Source organism: Pocillopora verrucosa, chromosome 3 (genome assembly GCF_036669915.1).
Source record: "Pocillopora verrucosa isolate sample1 chromosome 3, ASM3666991v2, whole genome shotgun sequence".
Lineage (NCBI taxonomy): Eukaryota > Metazoa > Cnidaria > Anthozoa > Scleractinia > Pocilloporidae > Pocillopora > Pocillopora verrucosa.
Window position 1 is genome coordinate 26,956,102 of NC_089314.1, and position 23,416 is coordinate 26,979,517.

Consider the following 23,416-nt stretch of genomic DNA (forward strand, 5'->3'; position numbering starts at 1 on the left):
TAACCTGGCCTTTTGGAGGCTTTCATCCGCAACCATTTCCGCTAGTTAACGATTGGTTTCGGGAAAGGGGGTTCCCCGAAATGTTTCTTGCCGATTGGTTCGTTCTTGTGGTGGAGGTGGTATGGGAATTTTCCCAAATTCTAGGAATATGAGACAATGTGTTTTCTAGGATCATCGTCATAGTGAAAGAAAAGGGAAACTGCTGGTGAGTAGGTTTTTTAATCTTTTTGGTAAAATTCTTTACCAATAAATATACCGTGAGATAGAATTGTCATTTAGCTAGCGTAGTTGGTCGTCACAATTACGGATCGAGACTAACTTTGTTGAAGTCTTCACAATTACGTTACATATACACTGCTGCATATTTAAACCAGTAGCTTAAGTACTTTTGCTTTGGTGGCAAAAGAAGGATGAGTGAGTGGGTGTACGCAGTACAAGATTATGAAATCAACAGCAAAATCAATTGAACCTAAGACTGAATGCACTGTTTGGCCCACGCTTCTCTTTCTGTTTATTGTGTGCAGTCTCCATTTCTACATCTATGTAATTCTAGTAATTCTATTGGCTATAAGCAAAGCTATTCCTATTGGCCTTTAGTAAGGCTATTATGGAATTACAGGAGAATTTGAACACCCAGCTGGTTCATAGCAACTGCAATAAGATGTATTCATGACTTGAAAAGTGGGGTATAAGCAGAGTAATTTAGTATTATCAACTGAGTTCTAACGTAAATGGACCAAAATAAAGAGTTTAAAAGCTGACATTTCAAGTATTAGCCCTTCGTCAAAGCAATCGATGAAGGGCTAACGCTTGAAATGTCAGCTTTTAAACTCTTTACAGTGACCAATTTTCATTATTAACTCAGTTGATGTTACTAAATTACCCTGTTTTACCCGTTACAGCCCAACATTAGTGCATATTCTAAGTGCATATTTCAGTTGTGAGGTATTTCACGACCATACAACTTAAATTTTTGTAATGACAATTGAATGCAGTCATTTTCATTAAATGCAGAATACCTTGTAACTCCATGACCACAGTAATTACAAGTGTCGATGTGCTAAGAAAAGTGAGGTATGTTGAATTAGATAGAGCAACTACAGAAGACATGGCCACTGAGGTCCACCTTGTAATTATTGGGATGTAAGTGGTAGAAAACTTTGAACTCTGATTTCTTTTTCCTCAAACTGTGTGTAACAGTATGGAAATATATGACTCAAACACTTGTCTATTTACTTGATTCATTCTTAAAACCAACTGAAGCCATTCAGGTTCTTAGTCTTAGTAATGAATATATCAATTTATAGTCTTAAAACTTGGCCAACAAATTGAAAACATGTTGTAATGTTCAGAAAGATGTTTTTTGTCTTGTCACAAGCATGGGACAAAGAAAAAATTCTGAGTCACCAATAGGAATTGAACCTCAGACCTTTGGATTCTACACTTTGATGCTCTACTTCTGAGCCAAGACTCTATGGCGGGCAAGGTCTATTGCGAAGTTCATGTGATGTGCATCCTGCAAACTGCAAGGATCAGCAATGTCAATAGCATCATGTTTGTAAGTAGAATAAGAGAAACTTTAATAGCATCTCTCTTATTCTATTAACAAACATAATGCTATCAACATTGCTGCTCAAAGCAGTTTGCAGGACGTGTGTCATATGAACTTTCTAATAGACCTTGCTCACAGTAGAGTCTCTGTGGCTCAGTGGTAGAGCATTGGAGCACAGAATCCAAAGGTGTGAGATTTGAATCCTAATGGGGACTCAGAATTCTGTATTTCTTTACCATGCTCAAAATTTACCATCCCTTTTATTCTACGTTGTAATGTTGTTTAGACATAGTTCATGCAAATTACTCAACAGTCTTAATCATAATCACAAGGAATTACAATTTTGTGCAAAAGGCTCTTTAAGGATGTAGATTCCAGCATAGGATGTTAAGAGTCAGTAATCAGTGAAACCAGGAAGTTAAGATTCAGAATATAATGAAGGATTATAGATCCCAAGGACTGCATTTATTTGGTTTATCTGTTGAGCTGACACTTAACATAAGCATAATCTGGTCTTGAAATCTGATTGTCTGTTTTAGGGTTGTCCTGAGAACTGATGTTTCAACAAACCAAGGGAGAGTTATCATCAGAATGAAGTGAAGAGGTAATGTCAGAGTAGTGTTGTAAATCTGCTTCGTGTCAACCCTTAAACTCCCCAAATAAATGAACATATAACTCCATGACAGAATGACTAAGAAACTAGTTAAAGGACTCAAAACCATTAGAAGCAGGTCTTCAAACAAGTCTTGCTTTGATGTATGGAAAATAGCCTGTTTCCTTCTTCTCCTGGCTCCACGTATAAGGAAATGGCCCAAGTCAAGAGAATTCAAGGAATCTGTTTTTGGGATCTCTACTACCTTAAGGTCTGTACCAATTAGTGCTCAGAGAATTTAAAAACCACTCTTTTTGGAATTATTTTGTAGTTGAGGACAGATCAATGAAGAACCTATATGAAGAAGATTGTGGAGTATTCTCTTTTTAATCTGGCAACATCATTAGTTCAAATCACAAGTTCACGAGTTCAAATCTACCTTACTGATAATCACATTAATAGACAGTTTTGCATGACCTGTCTTAACAATACAGACAATTTTCACACAACTGTATAAATTTGAAGATAATGGAAAGTAGGAACTTTCCAAGACAACAAAACCACCTTTCTGATGGAAATGCAGCCGTTGACTTAGGTACTTCTCTATCTGAGTCTCCTGCTCCATGGAATGTTGGTTTAGCTTATGATGCACCGGATGGTACCCTGACAAGAAGTGGGAACCCTGGGGAGAGACTTGTGCATAGTAAGTGCTGGATATCCTTACCAAGTCATGCATTTTTCTGAGCTTTCAGTGTTATACTTCTTCTTATCTTGTAGGCATTGCTTAGCTATTTTTTAATTTTAGTTACCACAAATTTGTTAAGCCTCTAGCATTTCATTATTTAGTATGTACAAAGTTAAAAAAAAGGTTCCATGTTCCCATATATCTGTTCAATAACAGATCACAGATGACGTCAAAACATGGTAAGAACAAAAAAGTGGCACACAAAGCACAGCCAAGTGTGTCACTGACATTCTTACCACATTTGGACCTTTTGTGTGATCCATTTCTGTTCAGACCCATGGAAACATGGAATCTATTTGTTTCTTTAAATTGGAAAAGGAAAAGGTTGTTTATGGTGAAGTCATCTATCTGTCTGTCCTCCAATAGATCATAAGTAAGATCCAAAATGTGTGTATAATTCAGCTTTTCACATAAATTGGTATTGACCATAACCAACTACTCTAATAACCTCCTTAAAATAATTAAGTAATCATGATTGTTTTATTATCACGTGTTACCCATGTAGGGATCTCTGTTTTCTCAGCAGAAGATTAATCATGCTTATTAATTTGCTAAAATGAAAGAGATGCTTGCTGTTTCTGACAATTTTTTGGTAATAATTCATGAAATATGCTTTCATCAATTTGTGATATTGCCATGGTCACTTTATCTCATGTGGGATGAGTTTCAAACAGCTTCATATTTCCCGTGATAAAGATGTTTTTTTTAAATTAAATTACCAGTATGACTGGACTTTTATTATTATTTTTACTCTTTTACATTGACACTAAGAATAAATGTTCCTCTGATCTTTGATTTGCCTCAGGGCCTGTAAACATGCCATCAGAACAATCCAATCATGTTGAAGAACCTACTATAGATATAACAGTCAGAAGAAGGCAAACTCCTCTGGAAAATGCAGCAAGATTTTACCATCTCACTGAAGAACAGAAAGAAGCTCAGTTGAGAATGAACAGGGCGAATGTAGTAAGGGAATTTGTGCAGATGACTGATCCTTCTCTGCAGACACTGCTGGAGAAGTGCTCACTGGTCTTGAATATGGATGTGGATATTGAGAGAAAGTATATTGAACTTGATATTTGGAGAGTGTTTGAGGCTAATGCAGTAAGTATAGAATTATACTGTGAGTATTCCAGTTGTAGGTTTTGTGGTTAAAATGCATTTTTTTTTCCATTTTAGGAGAAACCTCGGTTCCTTCATTTAACACAAGGCTTAGGCATCTTAGAAAAATATGCCTCCAATTTGATCAAGGAAAATCGTCCTCCTTACTGGCGGAATGTGAAGTTTACGAGTTCTCTCGTCCAACTTCATGTTGGTCGACTCATTGGTAGTCGTGATATTTTATCACAAATGGGATACACGCAAGATATTTCTGATGGTGTTGCCTTCCCTGCAAATGTACCTGAGCCTAATGTTGCCAAATTGAAAGACCTGGCAACAGATTTGTTCTTTGCTAGGTTTGAAATTGACACTCTGCTGGTAAACAAGCATCCATTTTATGAGATGGACCCACCAGTCCCACAGGAAGAAGTGGAACTTCCTAGGTTGTTTCAGGCCACCTTTCCACGATCATATCCACAGCGTTTTCCACCAAGGGTATTTAGGCCTCCGCTTCCTACTCTGGCAAGCACAGAATCTAGTGTTTCAAGACCTAGTCAGCCAACTCCAACCAGTGCAAGGAACCCAACTCCCCAATCTCCACCCACACCATCACCACGGAGACCAGGGGGAAGGTCCCCCATTCCACCACAAGAAAAGGTGAGACTGAGAAATCTTGGATTGCAGATGGAAAGACTTTGAAATAGTGGTGTTTAAATTTGTTGGAACCAGCATCCACCAGGGGCTCTTGTAAGGAAGTCTCATTAACAGCAAATGAAGTGAAAAAGTTGTGTGTTAAGATGTTTCTCCAAGCTAACAATTTTCACCCTAATGTCAAAGAGGTCACTAGAAGGAGAAATTTGGCAGCTTCACATAACTCTGCCAATTACTTTTTATAAGGAACATATCTCAAATTCTTTAAAAGGATGAGTAGCATTTTGCAACAGAGCAAAGTCTGAAATTGGGAGGCTATGCTTTTGTTGCAAGTTATTTGTTCTTCATATAATACCGGTACTTCACTTTTGTTGCCTACGGAGTTTCTGATTAAGACCCCAGTCAGCAGTAAAACTTTCCAATTAAGTTTTCAATAAGGGTTGCTAAAACAGGTAGAAGAGTCAGCTGAAAAAAGTTCTGTCAGCCAAGAGAAGAGAAAGAGAGATGTTTTGTTTTTGAAAGAGTTAATACTTGTTAGACCTATCTTGGTAAATTGACACTCTTCCCTCACCTTCACTCTATTGATCAACAGAATAATTTTGGGAGGGAAGCAATCACTGGGTGTATTGTGACTTTACTTGTACTCCTCCTCAAAGCTTGAAATTTAAGTCATAAAGGGTAGTGCAGAATATTAATGGAAAATATTCAGGTTTGTAGAGATTCAGCTTAAAGTTCTGTTTCGGAGATTTTTTGTAATATTTTTACAAAAGTGTCTTAATTCTTATGATTCATGTCTCTTCACCCAAGGTACCAGGTTCTGTGAAGGGGGGTTAAACTGCTAAGTAAATAATTTCCATTTAGAGGGAGTAAGCCATGTTATAAGTATCTCCTTACTTTGGAAACTAGGAATGGATCTGGCATTCTTGGCTGAAAAAGACTTATCAGGAGAACTCAATATAGCGTCATTTTGTCAGAAAAGGAAACTAAATGCAACAGTGGATAGAGCAGTTTTTATTAGAACATTGAAAAACTAAAACTTAAAGTTACCACAAAGACCTATCAGGAAAAAGTTAACATCATCATTAAACAGTAAGAACTCAAAGTAAAAACAGGCAACCTGCTTGAAGCACAGGAAAACATGAGTGACCAAGTTGGGATAAGTATTAATTTTGCATTTGATTGGTTTAGATGGCTGTGCAAGTTTTTTTAGACCAATCATATAATTTTTGGACTTTTTTTAGCATAAAGAACAGGCCACAGTTGAAGAGCAAGTTTCTGAACGGAATGCTGAAAGTGAAGGAGATTCTGAATATGAAGATGCCGAAGATGGTATTGACCAAGCCCAAGCAAGTGGGGGTTCTCATACCCAGGTTTCCTCTAATGCTGACTGTCGTATATGTGGAGAATCTATTGCAACTAAGTTGTGCCAAGAGTGTAAAGACACCTTTTGTGTTCCATGTGATGGTTTGTATCACAAGCATGCTTCTCGTCAACATCATGTCAGGACCCAGCTACCCACAGACACAGGCACTCCATCAACAGATCGGCCACCAAGCAGTGCTGCTGCTACTGCTGCTCCTTCCTCTCCAGTACCACAGAATCAGAGAACTGCTCTGTCTAATACAGCCACAAATCCAACTAATGGAATAAGGTATGGGGAGAGTTCTTTTTGCTGCATTTCAGTCACCGATAACACAGAAAATATACACTGACAACATTGTCTTTGAATATTTATGGTATTCTGAAAACTATATGAAGCTGACACTAGCCAAGGTCTCACTTTTGTCCTCCAATGTTCACCATGAAATGAACCTGTATTCAGCTGAGAGACCTGACTGAGTGGAGTCCAATTTGGTCTATGATCATACAAGTGATTATCAAAACTGAATGGCTAGGATGCAGGAGTCAGATTTGCAAACAAGTATGATTACAGACAGACTATGCAAAATCCTGTTTCCAATTATTTTTTTGTGTTTAATCAAAACTATGACAAAATTCAAGAAACAGACTAGCCATTGGTGAAATGTTTTCATAAAAAAAAAATAAAATGTGAACACTAAACTACACAAAATACACAACAACAGCACATGCACACGTTGCTACATTTAATATGCAAAATTGTTATCCTGGTCTTTGGTAAAGTTTTCAGTTAAAGCCATTCTTTTAACAGTAACAAACGATTATATAAAAGCTATAACTGGCTTTTCATGTCTGCTATGAGTTACTACTTACTGTTTATGACTTTATTAGTACTCAGTTTCAATAATAGAGGGTAGTCATTATAGCCAATCAGAACAGTGTATTTTCCTCAGGAATGTTTTCCTCCTTAGGGAAAAACCCATACAGTTTGTCTTAATTGGGATCTCTGACAAAGATGTCTACTGAGGGAATGTCTTTCCTTAGGCTATGGTAGTTGTCCCCTATTTAGACAGTCCTTTTTAACTGTAGATCCAAGGGTATTGAAGGTGATTTTGAGGGGAACTCCGTGAAAATCAGTTCCCATTGGGTAACACAACAATTACATTAACATCAGAGAGGGATTGTAAATTATTTTTGAATATGCTTAAACAACAAGACAAAACAAAAATGCAAGATTCTCACAAGAGCTATTCATATTTGAGTGATAAAACAAACAGGATGTATTTTTAAAAGTAAAATTAACTCACATCATATCTGGATTTGGAAGCTTTATTTGTAACTTCCACATCCTGATATTTTACATGAATATTTTGACTTCCTATTGTACCTGGTAAGATGTAAATCAAAGGAGAATCAAACATGTGTTAACGTCCTGGACAAGATATATGTTTGCCTATTTCTAGGGTAACCTGGAAGTTAGGCAAAGTTTGTTACAAAGGGAATGACAGCAATCATTATCAATGATAACTCTGACAAACTAGTTAGAGGAAGGTCTTATTGCTCTGTAGGCTTTGATAAGTGTTTGATACAGATGAGCATCTTGGTAGAAAAAAAAAACTTATCTTTGTACTGAAGGGATCACATGGTCATGATATTAAATCAATTAGAGTTTATGATGGCCAGGTTCTCAAGACTGATGTAGTCTGACTGAGCAATGGATTCAGTTGAATGGATTAACAAATGTTTGAAGAGTCATTATAACTATTTTTCCAAATTGTCTATGCATAAGTCTTCTAAATTTTAGAGAGTGTGATGCATTTTTCATTTTTGCAGACCCACACCTAGACCAAGGCCTGTACCTGCGCCAAGGCGAAACATCAAGCAACCTCCTAAAACACCTGAACCTTATGAGGAAGTTCGTCAACCCTCAATACCCCCAAAACCTGTAACTTCCACTCCTCAGGTGCAACAGAACACAGGCATACACCGACCTCCCTCTTCTGCAGCTGTAACTCAACAACCAGCCACACAAACTGGGATAAGAGGTGAGGTCCTTCCACAATGCATGTTCTTGATGGTTGTATAGAGATGGGAGCAGATTTAAAGGCCTAGATATAGCTTTTAATTCCTTGAATCAATTGTTAATTATCATGTTTCAACTATTGAGTTTTGTAAGATGTATTTATGGAAATTACCAAGAAATACAAGGTGCCATTGATTTCTTCTGTAAATCTTACAGCTTTAATTATCTTTGGAAGCCTGCATTGATTCTGATACATTATACAGAAGAATTTCATCAAGTCTTTATTCCTAGGATGAGCTAGATTCCAAAGGAACAGGAAAATACTTTCAATTTGGTCTTAAACAATGTGTGGGCCCAAATTTAGCCAATTTCTTGTACTGTGAATGCAGATTTGAGTTAGTTTAGCCTATGTTGATATTTTTCTCTCCAGGATCAAATCAAATCCAGGATCAAACAAGACCAATATTGAGGCCGCCTCCTATGCCACCATCTTTTGGCACAACTCAGGGAAGTTCTCAGGGGGGGATTGATGAAAATGATAGAAACTACACAGCAGATGAGGGTATGAATTGTTCTTTGCTCAAAAGATGTTTTTTTAGACAGGTTTTTCCAAACAGGACCTTTTCAAAAATTATGATTAGGGCTGTTTGCACTTAAGCGTTGAAAACAAAAACCATAGTAAAGACGGTGGCCATTAATAACAAAGACAATCATCATAACAGCCTGAGTCACAACAGAGAATACTCAATTAGTGATATTTTGATTAGAGTGCTAATTTAAGAATTATGATAAAGTTTGGAAAATTAGAGGTCATTTTCCACAAGTCACCATAGCCATAAATGCCATTCTTGAATTCAGATCTATGATTTTTGAACAGACTTTAAATTTTCACATTTAATTTAATAGTTCACCTGAGGTGAACAGTATTTGATTCATTATTGACAGAAGTAATTCTTAATTTCTGTCTGTTAAGCCCCACCTCCCTTGCCACCACACAAGCCAAAGACAGCAAAACTCAAAACGCCAGTTGAATCAAGGACACCAATAAGTACACCACCTACCAGTTCAGAGGAAGACAGAGCCCTGTCCTGTCCTAACTGCTTCTTCCTAAACTCTGGTGGTAATAAGACCTGCTCATTTTGTAAGAAACCTCTTCCAGCAAAATCTGACACTAAGCCTGAAAACCAGTCAGCATCACCACAGAGGCAAGGGTCTGTTGATGTAAGAAATTTCCCTTCCCCTGGTTTGGCTGCTCAAGATCCAGCAAGAAGTACAGATCAATTTCATGAGTCACAAGCAAGTGAGAATGCCATGTCAGCAACAAGAGCCAATACTTTTTTCACAGATGAAGGTGTGTGCATGAGTACCTCAAACTTGCTCAGTTAACCCTTAAATCTTAAGATCTGATTCTTAATTTTCCCCTCTAGCTGCTACACATTTCCTTGTAAATTAGTTATGAGAACTTGAAGCTAGATCAAGATGGCAGCTTCTACCAGACAAGTTTGAATATTCTTATTACCTGTTTGCTGAATAATGTATGGATATTGTATGGAGAAGTTTTATGTTAATCACTTCTGGGAGATAAAGGGTTAACTCAAATGCTCTCTGACTCAAACTAAATCCAATTTCTCCTGGATGCGACCTCATTTTTTAATTTCAGTCATTTACTACCACATAACTCAAACTCAGTGAACACAAACTCCATGTTAACTCCAACCACAACAGTTACAGTAACTGTAATTTTACTCTCCTCTGGCTCAAACTGCGCTGATAACTGTAGCTAAAAAATAGGGGAATAAACATCAAAGCTGATTGACACATCCCAATCTTTAATTGTGATTGATATTAGTGGACACTTAGCTCATTGTTTGTATTTTTCTTTGCTCTTCTTCTCCCTTTGCTTGCCCTCCCCCCCCCCCCCCCATGGGGTCAGAAAAGTACCACACAACTCACAGACTATCTGCTTGTATTATGAATTATGCTAAACCACGAAGTAAGGTGTTTATATTTCACATTTCAATAGACTCTGACCAGAACTGGGCATGTGAATTCTGCACATATCTCAATAGAAATAGAACAATTTGTGAGATGTGTTTTAAATCAAGAACTACTCCACTACCTCCTAAGAAGACAAAGCCTGTGAGAAATCTGGTAAGAATTCAGCTTGGTAACTTAATGTTATTTCATAGTTATGTTAAGTTTTTATTAAATTTCATTTTCTAAAAAATAGGTTTTCTTAATGCTTCACAGCTATTCCTCAAATAAATTCAGTAAGCTAAAGGTGACATTTTCCTTTTTAAGGAGCAAGCAGGAATTAAAACTATTCCCTTAGTTTTCTTTTTTATTTATAGTAATAAAAGTAATCTTATTTACAATTTGTCTTAAATTTGCAGTTGAAGTGGTGCTTTGTTTTCCTATGTGAATGAACCATTATTCAATAAACCACTCACAGATTAAAACAAGTAGTCAATTCTATAACATATTTTTTCTTTCCCTGAAAGTAAGGTACTTTGTAGTGTAACAAACACTATGTTTCAAGGTCAAAATTCTGAAATGGGATACTGAAGTAAGGAAATTGGCCTTAATAGCAAGACTGCAAGCTACTAAGTACTTCTATTGTGTGGATCTGTGACTGTTATCTACACCCTCTGGTAGAGACTATTTTTATTAATTATTATTATCTATTATTTAAATCAAAGACGGAGAAAGCATATCCACCCCGCACTGTTACTAATCTGGCCATGGAAATAACCAGTCAACAAATCACTGCTGTAACTATGCTAACCAGAAAACCAGACCTGCCAAATTCTCCTGCCGCACCAACAGGGAGCCCAGCCAATTGGCAAGCACCACAAAGAGGTAACCCCATGGGACCACCTGCTGCACCACTCCTTGGGAACACCATCCCATCAGGAGGCCAGCCTTGGGAGGCAGTAGCATTTGTACCAGGAGGTCCTCCTTTGAGAAGTCCTGCCCCTCCAGGTGTGACTAGTCCAGGCCAGGGGGGAATTCTCAATCAAACTGGAATGGTTTATCCAGGTGTAAACCCTGGTTTTCCCAGATACCCTGATGTGCTTCATGATCCACATGGATTTGTCCCCCCACCTCCATTTGTAGATCAATTTGGTGCAACAGGTGTAGCTCCAGAGGTATGAAATTTAATATTCTCCTGTTATCTCTTTCACTCCTAAGATCTCATTAGGAATTCTCCTTACTGGTTGCCATTCAATGCTAATGATGTTAGTTCTGAGAGTTTGGTTTTGAATCAACTTATAATCTCCTAATGGATACATTTTTTATTCTCAACACGTTTCCTGCTTGATATTGTATTGATATTATAAGGGAAAATCCTGTCTTGGTCATTCATGGGAGTGAAAGGGTTAAAATAATTTGATTTGAACAATTACTTAGCAGCCTTCCTCTCCACCTTCTTGAAAAAATTCAAAGGTAATTTCATTTAAATGTGGTAAAACAAAACTTAAGTCATCATAGTCAGTCAGAACAAAGGCAAAAGCTACATTGCGTTCACTTAAATAAAGTGTAGTTTTTCTAACTTTTGTTTTTAACCTCTTTAACTCTCAAGATGTGAATATTAATTCTTCTCTCTAGCTGCTACACATTTGTTTGTAAATCAGTTACAAGAATTTAATGTTATATCAAGATAACAACGACCTGATAACTTTGAGTATTCTCATTACCTGTTTGCTGGATATTGTATGGATATTGTAGAGAGAAGTTGCATGTTGATCACTTTGGGAGTTAAGAGGTTAAAGAGTTGCAAAGACATGATTTGTCTTCATTAGAAAAAAAACAATAACAATAAAACAGTTAAGTAAAAAAAAGCAAAAAAAAAGAAAAGCATAAACTATGTCTGAAACAGATAGTACCATTGCTGAAACATTCAAAAGCATGTTTACTGTTACTGAGACTTGTGCCTTCACTCTCTACTTTCATATAATTGCCTTCACTCTCTACTGTTGTATAATTGCTGCTGAACACTTTTTTTTCTTCAACAGATCAATCCAGCAGCAACTGGAAACTACCCTCTCCCACCTCCAGTTCCCACACCAGTAGATGAAACTTCCCGTCGGCATCAAGAAGAGATTTACATAGCTGGAGCTCGTTATGTTGAATGGCTAAAGGTAAAATATGCATTCAGTTTATGTATTCTTGATATTGTTTTGATCCTAGAAAATTGTCTATGTCCAGGATTGAAACAAAGTATCAATGACATATTACTTCTTATCTGACAAAGGTTTTGTATACTTCCTATTTGACATAATTGCTTGTGTTTTAGCAGAGTTCTGTTAATAAGGATACTTTATGATGCTTATAATGGAGGAAATTAATCACACTGATGGCCAATTATAGATATACATGTATCTCAATTTTTTCAGCTATCAAATTTCCTTTGAAAAATTTAACAAGCTTTTGAAGCCTTTCACTTCAGAATTCTCAACGACACTCTTCTATTTGATATTGTTGAGGATGGTTTTATTAATCACAGCAAAGAATATGATATTCATAATTGCGATTTTACAATCCTGGTCCATCTATCTATTTTGATCATCATAGGCAGCAGAAACAGAGGGCTTTACAGCAGAGGAGGTGAACATAGCATCCATCCTCGGCATAGAAGATCGTCAAGGCCCTATCCATTGGCTGCAGACTATGTGGTATGATTTAATTCATAGAGTCATGGTGGAGCTGAGTGTACCAGAAAACTCCCAGGAAATTGGGAATGTTAGCCCTGAAGAAGCCAGAGAAGCTTTAATTGAATGCACTGGGGAAGTCTCCCGTGCAGCCAGTAAATGCATTGAAAACCGCAAGAAGAAGGTACTTATGTGAGCTGTTGTATGCGTGACATCACATTGCAAATTCTTTCCTCAATCCTCACCTGATTAACTGATGTATAACTTGTGCTGGTCATCTTAATGTATGACACAATGAGTTTGGTGTTCAGTTCAGCTGAAGTGTAATATATCAAGTTTTAGAATGGAATGTTTTTTTTGAGGGTTCCTTTCACAACGTTTTTGAGACTTACAGAAATTGGAGTTTTGTTACTATTAACTGGGATGGTGATTACTTTTGTTTGATAAAACAACCAGCCTGATAAAACTAGGTAGTTTAGGTAATGTGGTTCTGGAAAATATGCAAAGTGATGGAAAATAACAAAAGTAGGCACAGCCTGTGGAAAAAAATTGGAAATTTGTTGTAAAAGGTTATGGAAAACTGTAGAATTTAACACTTGTGTATGAGAATATTTTAGACATTCAGGGCACTTTTTACACAAACTTCTTAAATTTATATCATTTGTATTGGAATGTTTTAGTGGTGTTTGTTTCCCTTTGAATATTTTGGCAGAGGTTTAATGGGTAGCTTAATTAATTTTGGTATGCTAGTTGTTCTTTAACATGGAAGTTATTCAGTGCAGACAGAAGGAACTGTAACACTTCCCTTATTTGATATTTTGCTTTTGCTAAACAGGTAAAAGAATTACAGCAGGCTGGTGTTTATGCCAAAACAGATTGTATAAGTGCTCTGGATACTGCTGAGGGCAATACAGAGAAAGCAATACTTGAACTTGAAAAAATGGCATTGCAGCCAATGTTACAAAGAATCCTCAACAGTTGTCTTCCAGAAACAGCAACTCAAGAAGATATTATCAGGGCTTTGACAAGACAGACTGATAATCAGTCCCCTCAAGACAGAGCTAACTTTGAAGCAATTGTCAAAGACGGAGGTCAAGACAGAGACGTAAGTTTAGATTTTGAAGAATTTATGGTAAGTTTACAGAAACTGATGTTGCTCAGACCATGAGTATCAATCACAGGGCAGAACGTGAACAGAACAACTCAAATTAAAGGAGTAGTAAAGATGGCAAATTCCACCAAGGATTGAGCAATACAAAAGTTCACATCTTAATTAAAAAGTTGTGGGTGTTTCAAGTGTAAGTATTCAATGTTGTTGGATAGGCCTTTTCAGTATTTAGACACAATAAATACGTACAGTTTGTAGTTGCTTGTTGAACATTAATATACCTACATCATGAAGAGTATTTAAAATTTTATTATTCTGTGAGTGAATTGTTAATGAGTTAACTTACAGTGATTGTTCGTTTCAGCGACGTATTAGAGCCATTTTGGCAGAGAAAGATGTTTCGTCCTGGGGAAAGGCAGATATTGTGATCAGATTAATCGATGATGGCTTTGAAGTTGAAGACTCTCTTACAGCTGCCCGCAGTTGTAGGGATTACAGAATTTGCTTACGCTTTCTCAAACAAGAGTGCCCACTGTGCACAGATGAAAGGCCTAGGACTCAGGTGTGTTTTAACCCTATAACCCCCAAATCAAATTTGTAATTCTCCTTACTTTCAACCATACACTTCCTATAATGTTGGTAGAGAGAATTTAGTATTATATCAACTAATTATCCCCAAATTGATATTTCCTTATCAGGTTGATATTGTAAATTGGTATTGTAAGTAGAAATTCTGTCTTGGTCACTTATAGGAGTTAAAGATGGTTGTCCAAGACAGAATTTTTCCTTGCAAGAAATAACAGTATCAAGCCAAAAAGTGGTGGGAATGTAGAATTACATTAATAGGGGGATTATTAGTTGATCCAGTACCAAATTCTCCAAATAATATTTTAAGAATTTTATTATGGCAGATGGTAAGGAGAATAACTAAATGAGATCTTGGTAGTGATAGGGTTACATCTTGTGAGGATTTTGTTTTAATTTATCTTAACAATCAAAGTATGATGACACTCAATGAGTGTTGCATCCTAATCTGTATTTCTAGATTGTAGTGGACACCCTCTAGACTAGTGTCTGCTTAATACAGGATACTGGTTAAATACATGGCAAATTAGCCATAGAATTGAATTGAACTGTTTATTCCCAATAGAACAGTGTGAGTAATCAGCAGCATTTTGAACTTGCATGCCCAGTCTGGGTAGACAGAACAAAACTTGAAAAGCAGAATGAAAATTTAGAAAGCAGCTAATGTAGTCTCTAGTTCAAATGCATTGAAATCTTTAATAACAACAATAAATACCCTGCATTCACATTTTCATTTACTCAATGATTGCGGGAAAGAAGCAAGATGATTACACTGTCCTATTAGTGCTCATATTGGCCAGCTGATGACCTGTCACATGCCAGTATGTGAATTTGGTCATATTTTCTGATTTTTACAAGTTTATTGTCACAAAAGCACTAAATTTGGTACTGCATCTGCTTAATAGAGTTTTCCACTATATACAGGTGTTCACTTATCTGGAAAATTTTGGAGGAAGAATATACCTACAGTTATACTGTCCTATTAATACAGGGTCTGAGTTTAACAATGTTTTTCTTTTTTCATAGATGATCACATTCCTTCATTGTCAACACAGTGTTTGCCGAGATTGTGTCACACAGTTTATCACAATTACTATTCGAGACAAGAATATAATGCACCTTGTGTGTCCAGTCTGTGGGAAACCTGAAAATTTAGATGATGAAGCTGTAGCTACAGAATACTTTAATAACTTTGACATCATGGTAAGCTGAATAATGAAATATAATAAGCAGGTAGAAAATAAAAATAAATAATATAATGGGGTGGCTTTTTATGTGCACTTTCCCCCAACCCATTGTCTGTGGTACACTATGAGCTTATCAAGATCAGCTAATAACACCGTCTAGCTGAAAAAAAATGAAGAAAATGTTTTAGCCTATCTGCATTTAGTACTTTTTCTCCATGTGTGGTTAATATAATTCTTATCATCATGAAAAATATACAATGTTTATTGCTTTGTTTCCTTTTTAATAAAGATCCGTGGCCTGGTTGATCAAGAAACTCATGACTTATTTCAACGGAAGCTCCGAGACAGAACACTCATAAAGGAGCCCAACTTCAGGTGGTGCTCACATGTAAGTCACATCCTTTTTTCAGAAAATTATCTTACCCATGATGATGCCCATCTGTTCAGTAGCTTTCTTCTAGATTGAGCTAAAACTGGCTTTGCTTAAGTCTACAGAGAAGCTATGGGTGTCAATTGACCCACCATTAGTAAGTGAAAACTTCCAGAAATTGTGATGAAGCCTAGTTATGCTAAAACTTAGACCACTTGATTCAGAGTTTAGTTTACTAACAAGTAGACCTCTAGTGTACAATAATATTAATTGTAGACCTCTTCAACTCAAATGATTCACCTCAATCTGGTCCCTTAGGCATGGTTTACAGAGTGGATATTGTTTTTATGGTCACCCTAAAAATAAGAGAATTGGTATCTCAAAGTATTTTATACTTGTCAACTTTTTCTTAGTGAAATGGGAGCGATTTTCCAAAGGATTTGACATCATCCAAAAATTACAAATTTAAGACATTCTACAAACTTCCAAACATGACTGAAGATTCTCAAATATGTTCTGGAGCACTGCAAAGGTAGTCAATATAACCCTAAGATTAAATCTTGGTGCAATCTTGGAAAATTTTAAATTTTATAATAAGAAACATTTATGCTTGTTGTGTAGTACTCTTTTGTGACATTTACCCCTTTTACTGAACTATTTTGGGAAGAAATAAAATAATATTTTTATGTCGATAGTTTCTGACAAAGTGGTGTGATTCAGATCTTTTCATTAGTCACACTCAGCTGGTTGGTATTTGTTTTGTTTAGTGCTCATCAGGGTTCATATATGAAACGCCTGAGATTTTGAAGATGACATGTCCTCACTGTCACCAATATGCTTGTTTCAAATGCAAGCGAAAGGTATCAACAGTAGTGATAATAGCACTATAATTATTATAGTTTTATAATGATCGTGTTATCATGGCTGCCCCCTACACACTCTTTCTGGTACTACTGCTTTTGAAGCTAAACATGCTAGACCTTTATAAGTCATTACAAGCTTTTTACTTGCCAAACATCACCTATTTTTTTTTTTTACCAATCAAAGTTTAGCTGATTTTTAAGCCCCTCTGAGCAGAATTCATCACCAAAATTTTAATGATGTCCTCTGCTCTGGTTGCTGAAAGGTTAGTCACTAACACAGAAAACAACAGGGATTTCAGTAGGAAGAGCAGCAGCAGATAAGTAGTGTTAGCTCAGGCTATTAAAATTTAGGTGGAAAATTCTGGTAGTTGTAGAGTTCTTTAATCTCTCTGCTTATAGTAAAAACCTGGGACAATTATATGAAATCAGCTGTTATAACTCCTGTATTTTTCATTTAATTTTGTTACTCAGAATGCCTAAACTCTGGACTTTGTTTTAAACTTAGGCTAGATTGATTGCCTTATAACTTTAAAATACTTCTAGTGGGAAGACCAGCATGAGGGTATCACATGTGAACAGTTTACTGCATGGATGGAACAAAATGATCCTGATTTTCAAGCAGCAGGACTGGCAGCCCACTTGAAGAGGAATGGAATTGGTAAAGAAAATATTTTGTGATTTTGGAACACATCAGTAACAAGATTTCATCAGAATGGGTGATAAATAGCAATAAGACCTGATAAACTAGTCACTTCTTGGGAGATTTGACTACAAATAAAGCAGGCACTGTTATTTCAACGCTGTGAACATTGAAATTGTTTTCCATTTTTCAAGGAGATTGTTGTATCTTGAATGACTTTAAATTACATTTGGACTGTATTACTCGGGTCACCCTAGCTGCACAAAACTGATCAATCATATTTACAGGAAACAAGCTATAAATGTTATTTAAATCTGTGTTCTTTGTTACTTTTTTCAGTCCTAAGTACCAGCTGGCACATTGAGTCTAGTTGGAATCATTGTTTGTCTCAGTAAAGCAGTTGGTCAGTTTTGTCCAAGTGACCCAGTAACAGTAGTTGTACTGTAATTAAGAATTAAAAACAGTTCTAAGTTATGAATTAATTGTAATACACTCATTAGCTCTATGCAAGTCAGGGGTATCAACTTATTTTTGTCCAATTTCAGTGTGCCCCAACTGCAAGTTCAGGTATGACCTATCCAAGGGTGGTTGTATGCACTTCAAGTGTGCCATGTGCTCACATGAATTCTGCAGTGGCTGCTACAACTCTTTTATTCATGCAGAAAGACAGGTACAAACTAGATGTTGATAGTTGAGACTCTCTTACTGGAAGAAAGTAGAGTTCTTTGCTTTGGTAGATAACTTGCTTTACTTTGCTTGAGAACTAATTTGAAATTGATGGCTGACTCTCTTGTATGGGCTTTGACCTATGGTTTGACTTCTTTTTATTATTTTAATGAGTTGGTTAAAGACAGGACTTGTTAAAAGAAGCAGTCAATTAAGACCAGTTTGTCTTTTCACGTTATTTCTGCTGAGGAATTAGGTCTAAACACTAAACCTAGGGAATATGTACCACCCTAAGTTGTAGCTAGGTGTTGTATGGTGTACAATAGTGGAACTCAAAACAAGGAGATGATTTTGACTTCTATTGGTCATACAGTCTGATCCTCTAGGTGAGAGTAGTTCTTTATAGGACTTTTGTCAGTGATAAAAAACAACATTTCAACAACCTGAGTGCAATTTGTTATTGGAGTCAAAAGGAACTCCAGACCTGTTTCCAGCTGTTTTTTCACCAGATGTCTTCCTTGACTCAACATTACTTTCAGTTGATAAGGATGGAAATTGAACTGAAATTGTTTAAGTTTAATCAGGTAGAACATATTTCAACATTTTCCGTTTTAGAACTGTCCTGTATCAGATCAATGCACTGTCAGAGGACTACATGCTCACCACCCACGTGACTGTTACTTTTACCTGAGAGATCTAGAGCCAGAAGAACTGCAGAGGCTGTTAAATGACAACAATGTGGATTTCAATACAGACCCACCAGAAGGTCAAGGTGAGCTTAAGTTTTACACATCCACATTAACATTATTTAATAACCAAGAGTAAAGCCAGAGAAGGCATTTGCCGATAGAGGGCTTGAACCAGTGCCTTTCAGATAATAGGTAGTTGGTAGTTCCATGAAAGAGGGTGTTGAAAAACAAGTTTGCAAATCCAGAGAATAATGATAAACTTTGCTAAATGGAAAAACTGAACAACTTCAGGTGAGAAATTAAAACAGCACTGCAGTTACTAACTAAAGGCTGAACGAAGACTAACTATCAACAGTCTGACACCCTCCCTCATAAAAAACTTTGAATACAATTCATGTCATTATTTAAAACCAACTGAAATCATGCATATGACAGCAGGCCAGCTTATTTCTTTTAGAAATATTTTATTTACAAAACTGAACCTAAAATTATGCCCCCAAGTTAAAAAACAATGAGTGAAAATCATCTATGATTTGTTTCAGTAAAGTTAACCCATCCTTTTACAGACTACTTTTCTTTCATTGTTAATAAAGGTTTGTGGTCAGGTGAGCAATTCTCTTAATCTTATCTTGAATGTTTTAAATAAACATGTTTTATTTCCTCAAATAAAGGTAATGTTGATGAAGCTCAAGCAGGAGCAGCTGCACCTCTGGTCTGCAAAGTGAGTGAGCAGAAAGAAACCGTGGATGGCCTGCGTGATGAAGAGTGTGGAGAACAAGTTCAAGCTGGATATGCAGGGCTTTGCAAGTAAGTAAAGAAGAACTTTCTCTCTCATGGAAAGAAAATTCTGCCTGCTTTCATTTTTACAGATTTTTGGATAGTCCTCAAACCCACAAAAACTATTTTACACAGAGGAAAGTCCTGCAAATTAAAATGCTACAAACATTTACTACCTTGAGTCAAGCGAACTACTCTGGATAGATGTATCCTTAGGTGTCATTTTGATGTTTACTTTCCAGAAAGCATTATGTGGAGTATCTGGTTGTACTGGTCAATGACAACTTGCTAGACCCTGCTGACATTATGTCACCTGAAGACCTTGGCCATGTATTAAGGCGAGGCTTTAAGGAAACGCCTCAAAAGCAACCCAGAATGAGAGAAAATCAATATCAGCAGCTACTGTTACAAGTAAGACAAAAGACTGGTAGTTGTATTCTTAACTTTAAACAGGATGCATACCAACTCTCGCTACGTTTTTACCTTCTCATTTTTATATGGTAGATGTTAAGTGATTTTTGCACACATTTTTATTGAATGAGTTTGATTGGCGAGGTGATGCAAGTGGCTCATTTACTTCCACTATTGTTGAACTCTTTCTTTCATTTGGTTGAAGTCTGGTATGCAGGATTTATTGGTTAGTACTAGATCTAAGGGTTCATGCTCAGACTAGGATCGATCATTGTGTTGTGTTCTTGGGGAAGACACCTAACCTCTGCAGCACCCCTCTCCACACAGAAGACTTAACCCTTTAACTTACAAGATCTGATTGTTAATTCTCCCCTCTAGCTGCTACATATTTCCTTGTAAATAAGTTACAAGAATTTGGTGTCAGATCAAGATAACAACTACAATCTGATAAGTTTTAATATTCTCATGACCTGCTAGCGGGATAATCTTAACTTTTATTTTAGGGAGAAGTTACTTGTTAACCACCTCTGTGAGTTAAAGGGTTAACCAGTGCCAGCAAACTTTCTGGGAACCCTGGCAACCTTACAACGAACCAGTATCATTCTGCATCATAATGAGCCTTCTGATTCTGCTCTTGAAAATTATAATGTTACAGCTAGAGTCAGGTAGAGGAGGGAAATGTTTTCATTTGGTAGCTACTTTTGATAATGTGATGGTGGCCTCAGATATTATTGACAGCTCCAGTAATTACATTTGCTAGTTTCGTCATGACAGACTGCAATGATAGTGCTAAAAGAGCTAGTCTGACAATATGGTATAACTTAAATTGTGAATGGTGGTTGACTGAAGGTGGAGTGTCATCTAATGTGGTCTTAATGTCTTCTTTCTCCTTCCTTTAGACTGTTAAGGATGAACTTATGTTGCCACCAAAACCTCCAAGAAAAAGAATATTAGATGATGCAGAAGAAGTGCATATTGCTCAAAATGCTGTAATAGATGAAAGTGATGAAGGAGAGGAGGATGAAGATGTTAATTTTTTTGAAGAAGAAGAAGATGCTGATGTAGAAGGTTTTTAAGGTTCTACATCGCTTGGGTTACAAAATGATCTGTTACCTCTTTGAAAAATAAATTGCCTTGGTTTAAACATGCACAGCTTCCTTCCAGTATGGATTGTAAATATTCTTATAATCTTGTACATAGTTCAAAAGAACAGTTATTATTTCTACAATGATCATTGGGTAAATTGTTTTATGATTCTTATTATGATCTGGGAACTTTAAAGACATAAGTGAAGAAGCATTAAGTAACTTGATTTCACTTCAACAGTAATGTAGTACTGCAACATGGATATTCATCTTGTCATGATTTTAGCTCAAGTTAATAAGCAATATTATTAAAATAGAATCAAGCCTCAGGATATTTTCAAGAAATCTTATTTCCTTAGGGCTGATTTCAATTATTCTATACTGAAGTGGAAAAACAATTTTTATGTGATTACTAGTACTATATAGTTTGGAGGTTCACTATTATTATGCATTGCATGAGACAGCTGCATAACTCCTTTTTCTGCCTCTTTTTCTGAGTTAATTGAGAATATGTATAGGATAAATTTTTTTGTGTGCATTTTTTCTTTAGATTAGTGAGAGATCTTGCCTTCTAGTTGGTGAATGCATTTAGCAGCTAAATATTTTTGGTAGTTATAGTTGTTAAATATTAAGTTATATAAATGCTGTTGTATGCCTCGCACAGAAATTTCAAAGTTTTGGGGATGACATTCTAATTTCGAAAATTCTCGATTTTTCTTTTCTTTGTATTTTGGCTTTGCAGTTGGCAACTCCTTGCCCAGTTTGACATATGATATTTATTTAATGTTATTATAACCACAACTTCAACTAAAAAGAAAATGTGTGCATGCAAGACTGACCAGCAAATAGCTCCTATGATGTACCCAGTTTTGGTAGCATAATGTTAACAGTAGTTTTGCCACTCTCTGGGGAAGGAGTGCTGGTGTGTCACAGGTTATCCTCTAGTACCCATTCGCTCTTTTTGGGTGGTTGAGACATATTAAAAACCTCTAAATCAGGTATGAATTTCTACTGTGAATAGGTAATTTTTAATCCAAGTAGTTTTCCCATAATTAGTGATAACAATGTGTAATGGGTTAATTTTATTCCTGCATGGTTAATAGAAATCTAGAACCCTGTTAATCAGATAGATTTTATTTTACTTTTTTTCATAATTAATGAGTGTTTTGTAATCTGAGCACTTTCTCTATAAACAGTTAAATTATGGTACTAAATGAGTACACAAGGCTGTTATATTCAGATTTGAAATTACCCAAATTTGTTTGCAAACAAAGCTGAAAGGGACAGCAATGAGCAATTGCAAATTAAAAGACCTATTAATGTTATGTCTGTATTTGAAGAGGTAAGTAGCACAGTAGTTGACGACAATATATCTTGTCATTAAATACTACAGGTAGTCCTTTTTTTGTTTAGCTTTGACACCTCTTCAAGCTGTATTTTAGAAACAGAATAGGTGAGTATAAGCTAGTCAGGTTTTCTCCTGAACATTACCTTAGCCCCAAAATAAATTCAAAACCATATGAAAATGCAGGATTGTTTACAAGAATGAAAGTAAGAGGGTTAACTCAGATGCATTTCCCCTGTTTTATTTTCACTAGGGTGAGGGCTCTTCCTCTATGTTATATTCAAAGAGTGAAGATTATTTCAGAACTCCTATAGTATGAAGTAGTATGGTGGTTGGGTTATAATTACATTGGCTCCACCAAGATTTTTTATTTGGGACTAGTTGTATGAAACATTTTACCACCAAGTTACGGAAGTCCTGCCAACTTTGACATCCTAAGAAATGTGTTCAAAGCATGGTAAGTATCATGGAAGTGAAAAGGAACTTAACACACTTTTATTACTGTGTGCAGCTGTAGAACAGAGAGGTTTCAAATCTCATGAAAGCTAAAAGAAAATAAGATCAAAAGGATACAATTTCCTTATGCCTAAAAGGATTCTTTGCTTATAGATTTGGTTACTGAATGTTAACCAAATAATATGTATTTTTCATTATATTTCAATCTTAGATAATTGTTCGATAGGGAGCATACATGGTCATGGTATGCTCCATTTGCTGAATAGCTTCTCTAGCTCTTTTAATTAGTGTAAGGTCATTTATAGAAGTATGAATGAGTGTGTCAGTCAATAGAGCTTATTTTTAAGTTCCTTTATAGGATGGCATTACCTAAGGTTGTGTGCTTTTTGTTAGGAATTAGCCAAGGTGTCATCATTTATATGCATGCGATAGTTATAGCCTAATTGTAATTGAAATAGGGCTAAGGCATCTAGTTTTGACTCAGACTATTGATTCTGAGCTTTTAAGGTTGTTTGTAAAATGTTAGTTTCAAGATAAATAAAAATTCTGAATACTTCAA

At 36.2% G+C, this 23,416-nt stretch overlaps 1 protein-coding gene across 1 annotated transcript; it reads left to right on the top strand.

Annotated features, from left to right (window-relative positions):
- Positions 1–105: 105 nt before the first annotated feature.
- Positions 106–23,416, top strand: LOC131772275 (E3 ubiquitin-protein ligase RNF31). Its single transcript, XM_066164652.1, has 25 exons — positions 106–205; positions 1,015–1,074; positions 2,092–2,156; positions 2,476–2,847; positions 3,695–3,993; positions 4,069–4,647; positions 5,883–6,292; positions 7,834–8,045; positions 8,454–8,585; positions 8,997–9,374; positions 10,047–10,174; positions 10,723–11,172; positions 12,040–12,165; positions 12,599–12,859; positions 13,511–13,780; positions 14,148–14,345; positions 15,395–15,571; positions 15,845–15,943; positions 16,693–16,785; positions 17,332–17,446; positions 17,974–18,098; positions 18,710–18,866; positions 19,455–19,590; positions 19,803–19,971; positions 20,871–23,416. Exons 4-25 carry the CDS (start codon positions 2,673–2,675, stop codon positions 21,045–21,047), a joined length of 4,866 nt encoding a protein of 1,621 aa, XP_066020749.1. The 5' UTR covers positions 106–205; positions 1,015–1,074; positions 2,092–2,156; positions 2,476–2,672; the 3' UTR covers positions 21,048–23,416.